Raw genomic sequence first — 14,639 nt, forward strand, 5'->3', positions numbered from 1 at the left:
CGCTCAGCCGCCCCTCTCCAAATAAATCAGCACCATGACTACTTCTGGGCATGGAACAAAGAGGATGCTCTCCCGGGGCCCCGCGCTGCTCCTGGCGCCGCTGCTGCTCCTGTGCCGAGGTAACCCGGGTCCCGCCGCCGCGACCCCGCCGCCGCGCTCCTGTTTGTCCGCTTTGGTTGTTGTGTCCGTTTCTGTGTTTGTTTGTAACTGTTTGCCTTTATTTCATAGCTGCCCCCTCCCCCGGTGTTATTCGCGGCCGGTTCCCCCATGCCGGCGCTCCCTCCCCGCTCCCCCCGGCGCTGCGGGTGCGGCGCGCTCCGGGCTCCGGCTCTGGGCGCCCCGAGGAGTCCCCATCCAGCTCTGCTGTCCCTGTCCCCACGTGTGCCGCGGGCTCCCGGCCCCCCGCGCGAAGCCTGCCCGCCTGCTTCGGCCGCTGCCGATTTGGGGGCGAAAATGGGAAAAGTTTGTGCTTGCCGGAGCTCTGGGGGATGGAGAAGGGTCGTGGGGTTTCCCACGGGGCAGCCGACCCCCGTTCCTCCCTGATGCTCCTCGCTCTTTCTGGCTATCTGTGGGGTGGGTGGGGGCAAAGATGCGCAGGAATTAAACCCTTTCGGTTTACAAAATACTTGCGCAACCTTTTTGCGCTGAATCCCGAGAAGGACGGGTTTCGCTGGGCTGGTGGGGAGCGGGGTCTGGCCCTTGATTGGGCTCAGGTGGGATTCCCTCATCACGGCCAGCTGCGAGGCAGCGCGCCCGGGCACAGAGCGAGGCTGGGAGATGCTCTTCCTCTGTTATTTTCTTTTTATTATTATTTTATTTTTTATTTCCCCCCAGCTGGACTTGGGAGCAGCGTTTCGGGTCCAGGTGCGGGTGTTTGCTGGGGAAGGGCTCAGCAGAGCGCTGCCCCTGGAAAAGTCTTTAGCAGGACTTCGCTCTGGGCACGTTCTCCTCTGCGTGCTCCCGTGAGCTCCCTCGCAGACGCTGCTGCTAATAAGCAGGGGTTGTTAAAAGCAAATTAATTAAGGTGCATCGGTGCTGAAGTTGCTCGGGGATTCGTCTGCGCTTACTGCTTTTCTCGGGACGGTGCTGGTGTTTGGCCGTGGCGAGGAGCTTGGGCTGCTGGGGAAACTTCGCGGGGGGTTTAGGAACACGCCTAAATGCAAGGATTTTGGGTGAAAAAGGAGCGATCCATGGGAAAGGATAGCAGCTGTCGCTCTCGGGGAGGCCACAGGGAAGGCTTTGTGGTGGGGAAGTGTTTTAGGGAAGGTTCCTACAGGAAGAGCAGGAACGATTTGCCGGGAAGGAGGCACCAACCTTGGGGACACACGGCAGATGGACAGCAGGGGATCCTCGCTCTGCTCACCCCAAAAAGCACCGCTTGCCCCTGCCCTCCATCCCCTCCTTGGATGGGCTGTGTGCAGCACCTGGGAATCCTCCTGAGCAGGACACGGGGACCGGGTGCAGAGTTTGGGGTGCGGATCGTGGGGACTGGGGCACCGAGCACAGGGCGCAGGGCATGGGCTGCCTGTGGGTCAGCACTGCCCGTGGAATGGTGGCTTTCTGTGGTCACTGCCATGCCCTATGCTCCGTGCAGCTCTTCCTTTATCGAGGAGAGAGTTGGGCGCAGCAAAAGAGCAGGTTTCTGGTTTTTTAAAATATTTTTTATTTATTGCTTTGACATATTAATGCTTATCTTTTCCCTCCTCCCGTCTCCTCCTGTGTGGGTAGCTACCATGGTGAGATCGGGCTGTGGGTGTAATTCTTCCAGCGCTCTGAGTGCTTAAACATATGGAAACCCACTTTGAAACAGTTTGTGGCTGCAAACCTACCGACGTATCCATCCATCCATCCATCCCTCCCTCCCTCCCCTCTCGGTGTGCGCGTCAGGGGCTCGCAGCGCGCTCAGCCCGAGCTGTGAACAGCGAGCGCGTTCCCCGCCCGCGCCTCTCTCCTCCCTCGGCCGCGGCGTCCTCCTGCCTCCCCAGCGGAGCCTGGCCCACCCCCGCGGGCCGCAGCCGTGTCTGTGCGGGCAGAGGGGCTGTGGGACCGGGGCACGGCTCCTCAGAGAGGGGCGAGCGGCGGCAGAGCCGGGAACGCCTCCCTCGGGGCTGTGCCGATCTCCCCGCAGCTCGCTGGAATCCGAGCCGGTTTTCTCCTCTGGATTACAGGGGTTAACGAACCGCATCTCGGCTTGGGTTGTTGCAGACGGGAGAGACACCTGCATGAGTCATGCCGCGGTGCTGCCATCTCCGCAAAGCTGCCGGCTCCCGCAGACGCTCGCCTTGGGCTCTTGCCATTTTTCTCTGTTTATTTGCCTTCGCTCCCTCCCTTCCCCCTTGCCGGGGCCGGCTGCGTTGCGGGGCCCGGCGGTGCACCAGGCTGGCTTTCTGCAGCCTCTCCGGAGCGGGTGGCATTTGTTCTCCTGTCAGGCCGGTTCCCTAAATAGCTTTGTGCGGCTCCAATTAAGAGATCAGCGCGCTGCCCCGGCGCGCTCGGTGCGAGCAGAGGGTGTGCGTGTGTGCCTGGCAGCCCAGGGCCGCTCACGCTGAGCCCGAGGATGTCTCTGCCTGGCAGCGGGCCCCCGTTTGTTGCTGGCATCCAGGCAGGGTTTTGGCCGCCTTCCTCGCTGGCGGCGGCGGAGCTGTCTCCGAGGTGATATGAATAGGTATCCTGCGAGCGGGCTGGATGAGTTACCTGAATGTTTTGTTTTCCTGCCCGGTGCTGTGTCACCGGCTCGCTCCGGTGCGGGAGCGCGGGGCAGGGACGGGGCGTGCGGAGCTCATTGAACAGCTCCGGGGGGATGATGCGCTGGGGCCGCTGTCAGCTGTGCGTGAGGAAGGACCCGAGATCGCTTTTAGACGCTGGCTCCAGGGGGGCGTGGGAGGAGAGACATTATGCTTATTTTATTATGTGTCCCTGTATCACTCTACCTAATATGGAGACACTTTTTATTCAGAGGCTCTTTAGGAACAGAAATGAAAGACCTGCATTATCTAGCGTACAATAGATTTGCAGATCACGATCGTACAAACTGTTGAAATGTAGGTTATTTCCCCCAGATTAGTGCAGATCTCAACATTTTATACAATGACCGTTCAAACTGATATGAAGTGGGGGATAGTGGGCTGGGGGGAGAAGTCTGAAATTATTATAGTGCCTTTTGCTCCAGCATCCATTAGAGCAGAATATTTTAGATACCCTGATTTTACTTCCCATCAGCATAAATCTGGACCAGCTGCTCTGAAGCCAGTGGAGCTACTCTGGATTTATGCATTGCTGCTGTGATCGGCATTGGGCTCTCTGGGAATGCAGGAGGCAACTGTGTGACTTACTCTGTGCAGCATTTTTCAATTCAAAATCTCCTGTCACTGCTGCTGCAGCCTCCTTTGTGTATTTGAAATGGGCAAGTCTCACTGGTTTTGGGTTTTGATTATTTTCTTCAACATGTGTGGCTTGGTCACAGAACTCCGTTCACTGACTCTGGCTGATCAATAGAGGCTTTTGTGGTTTGAATACCGAAATAGTTACATTAAAATATAAAAATCAATTAAATGCAATTAATTTGCTGTATTTTATAGCTGGGAATGGTAGTCACTCCCAGCCCTATTATCTCTGTGTTTAAAGCAGCTCAGTGTGGTGATGAAGGTACGAGCCCAGGAGCAGCTGCAGGAGGTCAGAGCAGAGGGTGGCCAAGGCTGGGACAGGGTTTGTGCCTCAGGAAGGATTTTTTGGATGAAGGATGCATTCCTGAGCCAGAGATGGCTCCATTTGTTTAATTGCTGTGTTGGGTTTGCCATCATGGATTTGGTTGCTCTTTGAGCCCAGGCAGCAGTTTGGAAGGCACAGTCCCTGGGCAAGGACTCCCTTGTTTCAAAGTGCCTGGAGAGAGGAGTCTGTGCCCAGGGAGGTGCACAGGGATTTGGGTTACACAGGGATTTGGGCTGTGCAGGATTTCCCCTTGGTGCCACTGGGATGGAGATCCCACCCTGCTGACCCCACTGAGTTGGGATCCTCCTGCCCTTCTCCACAGCTCCTCAGAAACGTGTTTTGCAGCCAGGCTGCTCAGGGGGCCCGTGCTGGCTGTGTCCCTTTGCTGAAAGGAGGAAGAAGGGGTGCCATTACTCGTGATTTTGGGTTGTGGCAGCTCATGCTGCTTGTCCTGACCTTGATGGTTAATGTTGGTACCAAGCACAGGTTTTGCTGTGATGGAGAGGTGAATTCACCAAGCTCTGTGTCTCATGGAGGTGGCTGCAGACCTGTTCTGTCTCAGAGGAGCAAAGCGGACCTGGCAGCCCCCTAAGTCCCGTGTGAAGCCAGCAAAACCAAGGTCTTCTGGCCTTAATAAACCTCCCGGTGAAGGAGAAGCCACCCCACCAAAATAAATAAATCAACAAATTCAATTCACTGACCTTGATTCCCCATTCTCTCCTTGCCCGTATATAACTGATGTTAGTTAATGACGGGGTGGCTTGGTTTGCTGGCACAGCTTTAGCTCCCAGCCCCGTCGGTGGCTCACTGATGTGCTGGCACGTGGTGCCTGCCCAACTGTCAGATCCTCTCCACAAAGTGGCTGTGCAGTGAGAGTTACCATGTGCTGCTCTAGATGTCGTGGAAGATGCTTTGATTTGGTGCTGTCAGGAGTTCCCAGGGGCATTTCAGGGGAAGCAGTTCCCACGTGAGGACGGGCAGGCAGAAATTACACAGCAAAGAGGTCCCTGGAGACAATTTACAGGGATTGCTCAGTGTCTGGCTTTCCCTGGGTATTCCCACTGCCCTCTGTGACGTGCAGGGCTGTGATGGGAGTAAAGCCAGGGCTCTGGAGTGTGTGTGTGGCTGAGCTCCTTGACTTTGTGTTTGGGCAGCGCCTCGCACAATCAGCTTTAGTCTCAGGTGCAAGGTAAATATTCATGTTTTTAACACGCTTCCCAAAAATTCTCTTGCAACACACTTTGAGCTCTTCTTTGTTTACATAAATGTTTGTCTCTGACAGCATTCAGAAAGCTTCATGAATTTATGATGTGCTCCAGATTCAAGCACACTTTTCCCCTTTTCTCTTCTTCCTTCTTTTTTCTCCCCAAAACCACTCTTTCCTCCCAAATTTTGGAGATGAAATGGCAGGAGGAATGCATATTTCAGCTGGCTACTGAGAGGCAATGTAAACACCATCTTTCATAGAAAATCAGTTTGTTCAAGTCCAAAAGCAGCCCAGCCTCTCCACTTGATCAATTTGCCTGTCATAGGAGATGATTTTAAAAGTGGTGATTATGTCCTATCTTGTCTCTTGCAACTTCAGGCAAGGAGAGAAAATGAAGTGTAGCATTTGATTTGAACTCTGTTTTTTTTCCTGATATTTTTTTGGTGATGGTGGCAGTCAGAGAGCAAGCAAAGGGGTGCCCTGAGGGGTGAGGGACACCAGGAACAGAGGAGTTTCCACCAGGCTGCTGTCTGCTGAGTAAACTAATTGGAAACTGCATGTAAACCAGCTCTGCTCATCTCACCGTGCCTGCACCAGCTGGCCCTCAGGAGCTGCCCTGCCCCATCCCTTCCCCTGCAGTGGCAGGAAATGGGATTTTAGGGACAAAGCTGCTAAATCCTGGGCAGAGGGTGCTCGGTGCTCTGTGGCTGCATGGCCAAGTCCTCCAGCCTTGGGATGGTGCTGCCATCTGCTTAAAGGCCATGCAAGAACCACGGGTCAGGTTATGGGGAGGGATGGTGTGAAACCACCCGTGTTGGGCAGCTCTAGCCCGGCATTGGTGATGGAAGGAGACGATGGAAAAAACTCCACTGATGCCATTCAAACTGGGCCAAATGGAGGAGCAGGGATCAAACCCTCACTCTGGCCTAGCCCCGGGGCTCAGCAGGCTCCAGAAATGGTGTTTGCAGCCCATGGGATGTGTGGGAGGTGCTGCCTCTGGCCAAGCCTGTGCTGAGCCCATTTATCCGCACATACAATGTTGGGGAGTTCAGTTTTGGGCTGAGGGAGCCCTGGGGGGAACCAGCCTGAGGAGGAAAAGCATTTCTGCCAGAGAGGGGAGAAATGTCATCCTCATTACCCCAGAAATAAAATCCTCTAGAAGGATTGAGAGGTGCATGTATCTTTGGGTTTTTTGTTTAGCTTGTATGGAAACATTTCAAAAACAGATGGCAGAGCAGAGATTTATTTCCCGTTAAGTGCAGAGGGCTGGTGCACAGGACCTTATCTGCTTGTGGGCCCTGTAATAAACCTGCCAGCAGGTGATTTAAATCCAGTTTTTCTGATTGGGAGAGTACTGAAAGGAACAGGGTTTATGTTACTTAGGAATTTTATGGCCAATGTTAGACTTTTAAGATGCAGGAATGATCAGGGCAGGCTCTGTAGCACCAGAGACGCTCATTTCTTTAATAAAGGATCCTCCCTGAGTCAGAAAAATGAACCATTTTCCATTTTTTAGCAGCTGAGCTGCCGTTGCTGTTTGCATGAGTGACAGACGCAGCTCCTTTATATCTCAGTTCAGGAGTTGTTGTCAATTAGCCACAGCTTTTGCTTAGCAGCAAGACTCTTGCCACAATGGGGAAGGAGGGCTGTCTAATGGATGCTGCAGCTCTTGAAACAAACATTCATGCTGCAGCTTCAAAAAAGGATGAAATTCACACCAAAAATAAGACAGAGCCCTGTGCCCTAAAAGGGAGCCCTTGAGCAGATGGAGCAGGGTTCTATGCAATAAGCAGTAATTAGGAACTCAGCAAAGAGATGGTAGCTGCTGACTGGGATTGGCACCCAGATTTCTGGTTGAAAAGGGAGAAATCCAAGAGGAGTTTTGGAAGGAGCTGGTCTGGATGTGTGTGTGGGGCAAGACCCCGGCCAGACTGAGCGCCCGGTGTGGTGAAAGACAACAGCAATGAGCCCCCAGTGCCTCTGTCCCTGACTCTGTGGGGCCACAGCATCTGAAATGTCCCTGGGGCACCCACAGAGCTGGCTGGGGGCAGCAGGGACTGATAGCACAAGGTCCGATTGACTTTCACTGGGCGCAGAGAGGACACAACACGCACACAGTGGAACAGGCTTTTAGAAGGTTGGCAGAGGCACCCCGAGAGGATGCTAAGAGCTTTCTAGAAGCAGCAGAGCCCTTTCAGGGCAAGCTCAAAGGCCAGTGTGCCTCAGCGTCTCCAAATCCTGGGAATTAGAGCTGGAAAAGTTGGCAGATAAGCTGCCTTTGCCATCTCTGGAGGTTGGGTACAGCCTGTTCCTGAGCAGGGCTGGTTTTCAGGCACGCAGGGCTTGTGCTGCTTCCCTTGGCAGAGCTCTGCAGCCCAGCAGACCTCTCCTGTGTTCCGCCCACAGCTCTCCTTCTCCGCTTCATTCCATCGTTTATGGGCTGGCCTGAGCTCCCAACCCTCCATCCCAACACCCATCCACAGCCAAACCCAGGCAAATCCATCCAATGGGGACAAATGGGTGAACACTGAGTGCGAAATGCTCAAGAAGAGGAGCTGGGTCTGGCATGTAAATACCCAGCACGCAAATGCATTTCCAGCTGGAGGTTATTTAGAGAGGAGAGGGCAAGGACTTGAGGCACACGTGGTGATGAGCCATAGATTATGCTCTGAAAACACTCAGAAGGCAGTTCCAGTGGCACTATCTAATTCATCTCCCACTAAGACATTCTGCTCCAAGGTGTTGGGAAATAATGGAGTAGCTTAGATACTAACATTATTAAATCCTCATCTCTGACAGCTATGAGAATTAATATACAAAGGTTTCTTCCACTTTTTTTTTTTTTTTTAATGCAGCACAGTTAGTCATTTCAGGTATTTTGCTAAGGAGTAGCCCACAGAAAGTTATTAGCATGAATATTGGTGCAAAAAGGCTTAACTCCATTAAAGAGGAGAAACAAGAGATAAACAGAAGATAGCATGAATTTTATTGCGGTTGAGACATTTTGTTTCCTTTCAAATATTAATCATTTGTCATTCTTTCACCTGTAGATCTCAAAGGGCTTTGGAGAAAAAAGTGAAGCCATTGTCTGTCCTCTGCATCATCCCCATGATGTGCCCTGGGGCAGGAGCCCAAAGCCAGTGCTGAGTTTTCTCTCTAAGGCATTGGCACTGCTTGGTTCTTGTGCTGTGTTTGATGTGCACCAGCCCATCACAATTTTTATGGGAAGGCATAAGCAGAGAGGAAGAGATGGAATTGTTGTTCTTTATTGCTGAAATCAAAGACAGCCCTACAGAGGAGAGCCCAGATGGTGGTGCCCATCTCATCACCTCCTTGGTGTGGTGAAGCTGGACAGGCCATGGGGATGGGGGTATTCCAGGGACTGCGCTGAGGAGCTGTTCTCCAGACAAGCCCTTTTAAACCCCAAATGTCCATGTTGTGCACCTTATTTCACTTTTTATAGTGTCATAATGAGATTACTGGAGTCTGCTGAAAGCCCTGGGAGACAGATATCATCTCCTGGGTACAGCTTCAGCTGTGTCTTCTTGAAGTGTCCTGCTCACCCAGAGTTAAAGCCTCTCCCTCCCTTTCTAGGGAGCCCAACACATTAAATGTGTGAGAAGGCTTTATTGCATTTAACCACATGGGGAAAGCCAAAGGGCAGTCATTGCTTTGGTTCCTGCACCAACCAGCAAACTCTCAGATGGTTCCCCCAGCTGCCCTGGGCCCTCTGTCCCCTCCTCAAAGGGCTGAGAGCTGGAGCAGCCCCAGCTCTAATTCACATCTGCCAAAATGCTCATCCCCTAGGTGTGTGCAATGTGGGAATTGTCGTGGCAGACTCCAGTCTGTGGGACTCCATCATCTGAGTTATTATCTCCAAAATGCAGTTCCCTCCTCAGTGGCAGTCTCCTATTGAAAGCACTCTCTTTCAGCAGGGCACTTGCATTTATTTACTGTGCAGCTTCTCCCATTAGTATAATCATTACTCCTTGGACTGGGTTTGAATTCAGAGCATCCCACTGTGGTACTTAAAGAATTAATTACAGTGATGAAAGAATTCCTCTAAAGACTTCTATGAATTGGTCTGGTTGAAGTGTTTTAGCTTTGCTTCAATTGGTGCAGCTCTTGTCAAAGGATGGTGAGAAAATGCATGGGTCAGTGATTTAGATGAGGCAAATTACGTTAGAAAAATTGATTTGATTTAGAAAGTGAGCTTTCAGATCACAGGGAATTGCCTGCTTCTTTCTCTGCCGTGCTGATTCTCCCTGAAGATGAGCAGAGGCAGATAATTCAGGGTTAAAGTAAGTGGCTCTTGTAAAAGGTTTGTCAGAGAGTGAGGAGAGATGGGCTGACACACATCTTTAGATAAACCATTATTGACCCATATATTGCTATCTGTGCATCAGCTGGAGTTACAGACGGATGGGAATGCTTATAAACACACTCAGGCAGTTCATGTGGCTCGCTGAAGAATCGAATCCTTGTTTTTAGGTTTGGCTTCTCTTTTTTCCTCCCCAGGAATGGTTTTCCCATGGAGCATACCTTCAGAACTGGCACTGATCTGGCAATGTGTGCTGAGTGGCTGCCTCAGCCAGCCCTGCACTGCCTGGCTCTGTGCTTAGTCATTCCTGGGGCTGGCACTTGGCTTTTCCCGAGCTTTTTCACTTCCTCGGATCAAACTGAGCGCTTCCTCCTTCTGTCCCTTGTCTTCATCTTAAAGGGGCTGCGGTCCCTGGGCTGCAGTGGGGTGATGCTCCATGGGTCAGGCAGTGTCCCCTCGGGGGATTGCTGCTAAAAAGCACCTTCTGAACGAGCAGTTCCCTTCCCTGCATGCCCAGGGGGTTTTCTGAGCTCTCCTCCCGGCCAGCTGAGTGCTGCCCGTGGGACTGATGGGCTGTGAGTGCAGGGGCTGCTGGCCAGGGACCCACATTGCTCCCACCATTCCTGAGCTGCTCTGAGCAGGCTCTCTGTGTTGTCAGGGAAGCAGGGATGGAGCCTGGCAGCATTTCAGTTTGCACTTTGTAAAATTTGTCTTTAAAAAAAAAAAAAAAAGTTAAGGAGATGACTTTTGCCTGGCAGTGCTTTTTGTTTCTTTCTCACCTTGCAGAACCCTCTACGTTGCAGATTGTTTGCTGGAATGCTGAGAGACCTCATTTTTGGTCTGTCTAGCACTGGTGGTACTTGTCTCCATAGCTCCAGCGCCAGCAGCTCCCTTGGCATGGAAATGCAGGAGTGGGCTCTGCTGTGCCTGTGCCATTCCCTCTCCCAGGGTGGGCACGAGAGGGTGCAGAGCCCAGGGGCACCCACACAGTGGGGTCCAGCCTTTGCGTGCACCTTCCTGTGCTTGCAGAGAGCCCTTTCCACAGCCCAGCCTCAGGCTGGGAAGTGAGATGACAAGTGCAAGGAGAGAAATGATGCCGGGGAGAGCTGGAACGGAGCCTCCCGCCAGCAACCGAATTCAAGGCTGCAAAAAGAAGTTGCAAAAGTAGCAATCCATCTGTCCACTTAGTGGGAGAAGCCTAAGATCATTTCACAGTAATCAGCCCCCTGGTGTTCAAAAAAACCCAACCAAAAATACTGCAGCTTTTTGCTTTACTGTGGCAGAATCTAAAGCAAAATAATGTTCTCAGAGGCTGGGAAGCTTCCCCCCCCCCCCCCTCTTTTTGACACGTAGGGGCTGTATCAAGCTAAAAATAATACAAGAAACAATAGAATATCTTTGGGTTTTTAGATAACCATATTTTTGCCGTACATTTCAGAGATTTTCTGTTCTTATTGAAACTCTGTGGTTAATTACCAGCAGAGCTATTGGCAAGTGGGTGTTTTTGGGCAGGGTCAGCTGGGTGGTGAGCAGGGTCATCATCACTTGGCATGCTCCCAAGGTGATGCATTGTGCAGATGCACTGCCATGCTACAGCTCCTTGGCTCTATCAGCGTCTCCAATAAAAGCCACAATATTCAGGGATTTTAATTTGGTTGTAAAAACTTGCTCCAGGCACTACAAAGTTCGGGAGTGTTTGTTTATTTATTTATTGTAATCTCATTATATTCTTCCTTTCCCCTTAACTGTGAAGGCATAGAGGAAACAGATTCCAAAGATGCCTCTTGATTCTTGCTTATTTGAATTGAGAAGCATTGAGTTGGAGGAAGATCATGGATTTCTGTCTCTGTGTGTGGAGACATTCATTCAGCTTAAAGGAGAGGTGGGAAATGGGGAGGTTTGAACACGCCAAGCTTGAAGGTGACCATGAGGAGCCCTTCTTGCAAAACACTACAGGAGCAAGATGTTGAGGGTGGGTGTTTGCTCATGCCAGGCGTGGGTGGCACACCCTGGAAGGATGTCCCTGCTGTCCCCACCTTTGGTTTTGGGGGTGGCTGGGGCTGTGGGGAGCAGAACTGGACCTGAGCCCACGAGTGAGGCACAGCAGGACCCAGAGCTGCTGAAATGCAGCAGCTGCTTTGCTGCTGCACAACAATTCTCAATTAAAACACAACTTGCCATCCTGATTAGCTTAAGCATTTAAATTCATTTGCAACTTTTCTCCCCCCTGTATTGTGTAATTAGCAACGTGTGACGCTTACATTAGCTGAGTTAAAAGTTATAATGATTAATTTGCACATCAAAGCCTCCCCATGAATCAACTGGTGCAGAGAGCTCCAGTGCCCACTGAACACATCCCTGCCTGCTCCAGGGGCACCAGGGAGGCTCCAGGAGCTGGTTGCTGGTGTGTCAGTCCTCCTGCAAGGCAGCAGTGTCCCTGTGCCCCCAGTCACTCCATAAATGACACTGTGACCAGGATGTGGCCATGCCTTTCGGAGCTGGGCTGATGCATCCTGAGGCACCTGACTGACCATGCACCTGGGAGCACTTCAAAGTCATAGTGTGAAATTACTACTGGTGGTTTTTGTGGATATAAACATTGCTCTGAAGTGTTTTGGCCAAATTCGGATTGTTATTACCCAGGTTAATCTTTGACTATGAGTTTTGCCTGAAGGTTTTTCTAAGTCAGATTGGAGCTCTAACTAGTAAAGAACCTTGTTCAAGCAAGCCAAAACCAACAAGAAAACTACTATAAGCTAATTATAAAGAATGTCTTCTTTCTTTCTTATCTAGTCATAATATTGTCTTTCTTTCCACCTTCTGCTGAGCTGTGAAAATATTCTGCAAAATGATATTTTTGAGTAGATGGAAAAGTACACCCCTGTCAACAATATTTTTCTATTGTTCATCAGAGACAGGCTTCATAACAGAAGAGATCCGTGCTGGAAAAGTACATCAGCTGCAAACAGTTTATTCAAAGTCAGCTCAAATAGCAGGGAGGGTTTTTGAGCTCCTGTTCCAGCTGACGTTGAAATGCAGAATGCAGCTTCTAATATTTCAGAGACATGAATGGTGCAGGTCATAATAATGTATAGCTATTTTCACAAAGGACAGGTTTTCTGTTAAAGCTTCCAGTGGAAAAACGTCTGGAGGAGTTAAAATATTTACCTCCTGTTTTTGTTCCTATGTGAGGGTGCCATGAGTGGAAAATGAGTTCCCACCTCTTTTGGTCCCTGTACCTGTGTGTGTGTCCATGCACATGCACTGACGTTGAGTTGGTGGGGTGTTAAATGTTTCACTTTCCCAACCATCAGTTTCAATTGAATTTCATAAGCCATTAAAGTTCTCTGCTGCTTTCTTTGCTCTTCCAGTCATGTGAGCTCCAGCCATTTAGCTGTGGGTCCTGAGGCATCATTGCTCTGTGGAGCAGCAAAAGTAAATTGGTTCCTGATGTAAAATCTTTTTTTATATATATATATATGTATTTTTTTTTTCTTTTTTGATCTCTCTAAGTCACTGTGAATGGTATTGCAGTGTTGGGCTGATAATGGGAATCTTCAAGCTCGGCTTTTTCTGGTCCAGTTCTGGTTCCCCCCCACAGCATCTTTGAAAAAGCTTTTGTGCCTGGCTTGAATGGCAAAAACATAGAGGAAGAGTTGGGGTTTTTTTTTGTGTTGTTGTTTATATATTTATCTGTAGAATCGTGGTGCAAAGATTGGACTGGGGTTTTGGGTTTTCTCCCTGTAGAAATGTTTATGAGGATGATAGTTATTTGGATCAAAAGAGATCTTTTGGCAGTCCTCTGACTTTGATTCAGTACTGGCAGTGCAACAAATAATGAAAAAGCAATCATTTCCCCTTCTCCCACTTTTATTCTCTGGATAAATGAATGGTTAAGATCTCTGTGCTCAAAAATAATTGCTCATGCTCTTACAGAAAAAATGAAAATCCATAACACTCACCCTTTAAATGGATTATTTGATCTTTCCTGTTGGTTTGTGTTTTGCACTGCTGAGTGTCTTTGCTGCCAGTCTGAGGCTGAAGTGGACAAAGCTGATGTTCAGGCTGTGCAGATGGAGTCTGGGGAAGGAAAAGTGGATAAGGAATTTTACTGCTTTGGAAAGCAGCTCCCATGGTGGGAGTTGAGCAGCGGGGATGCAGCAGGCTCTTGCTGTCAAGGTCCACTGGTAGAACTGTTCTGCACCGCATAAAGTTAAAGAATTTGACAGAATACAGAATGAATGGGAAAACAGAGTAACTTTAACTTGCCATGTGATTTTAAAGTAGCTCAAACATCAATAAATCAGAGTGTGTGTGAGTGATGGCTGGGACCTGCTGGGCAGTTCTCAGTGTGCTCCTCCTCCAGCTGCTGGGGCTGATGAACAGATGGAGGTGTCCACCAGTGCTTTGCCAGGCTTTCTCTTCTTTTCTTTCCTTGCTTTCATGGCAGTGGATGTGAGGGTGAGCTGCCACATTTTACATTTTCCCTCCCCAAGCAGCCAAATGGTGCTGAGTGACCATTCCCATCCCCAGGACTGTGCACTGCCCCTTCCTGGAGCTTTAACCCCCCATCGTTTCCAGCAAAGCCAGGCATGAAACATTAGGCTGGGCCTGTATTCTTTGTTTGGGCATAACTGCAGCAGTTCCTCTTTTTGTTTTTAAATCCTGCTAATTGGTGCTCTCAGCCTCAGCTCCAGCTTAATGAAGGCTGCTGTCTGGGAATCATCACAAACAGTTATGGAAATGCATTTAAATGCTTAAATCTGTTGTACTTTTCTCTTTATGGGCTTATTCCTTCAAAAAGCATAACTGTGCCCAGGGATCCTCCTGCCCAGGATGATTTCTCTCTGTGAGCCCTGCGCTGGGGCTCTGGCACAGAGGGGTACACAGGAGGTTTGTGCCAAGGCAGGGAGGGAGCCCTTGTGCTGAGGGAGCAGCATTTTCAGTCTGTCTGCTCCAGATGGGGCCTCTGGATGCTGGGCATGAGAACTGAGAGAGAATCCAGAGGAGAGGAGAGCACCCCGCTCCTCTGACCTGCCCAAACATCATTGACTCTGCCCAGTGAAATGAACAGAGCTGCTGTGGCTGCACTGCTCGTGTCCCTCTGTCTGGCAGTCAGTGCACGTCTGTCCCTCTGCTCCTCGTGGTGAGAACCCTGCAGTTGCACAAGGTTTAAGCTAAAGAAAAGGAAAAAGTCACATTGTGGGTTTTCCCATCATGGCTGTGGTTGTAGCCACACATTCTCCAGCTCTGGAGAGATGTGGGCCAGCTGGTTCTGGGGGCATTTGCACAAGGGTTTGTGGTTTCTCCAGAGGCAGGGGAGCAGCATGCAGTGAAACAAGGGCTTGTGTTTAAAGAACAACGTGGGGTATTGTTTATTTGTGCTCTGGTTAGAGGGAGATG

At 50.3% G+C, this 14,639-nt stretch overlaps 1 protein-coding gene across 1 annotated transcript in view; it reads left to right on the forward strand.

The window, feature by feature from the left end:
* TMEM132B (transmembrane protein 132B) overlaps nucleotides 1-14,639 on the forward strand; it is a 210,209-nt gene continuing 195,570 nt past the window's right edge. The window contains exon 1 of the mRNA XM_054289062.1: nucleotides 1-119. Coding sequence (XP_054145037.1) covers nucleotides 35-119 — 85 coding nt within the window. The 5' untranslated portion in view covers nucleotides 1-34. The remainder of the gene's footprint in view (nucleotides 120-14,639) is intronic.

This window comes from Melozone crissalis, unplaced genomic scaffold (genome assembly GCF_028551555.1).
Source record: "Melozone crissalis strain CALT ecotype California unplaced genomic scaffold, PUWL_Pcris_2 ptg000063l_1, whole genome shotgun sequence".
Lineage (NCBI taxonomy): Eukaryota > Metazoa > Chordata > Aves > Passeriformes > Passerellidae > Melozone > Melozone crissalis.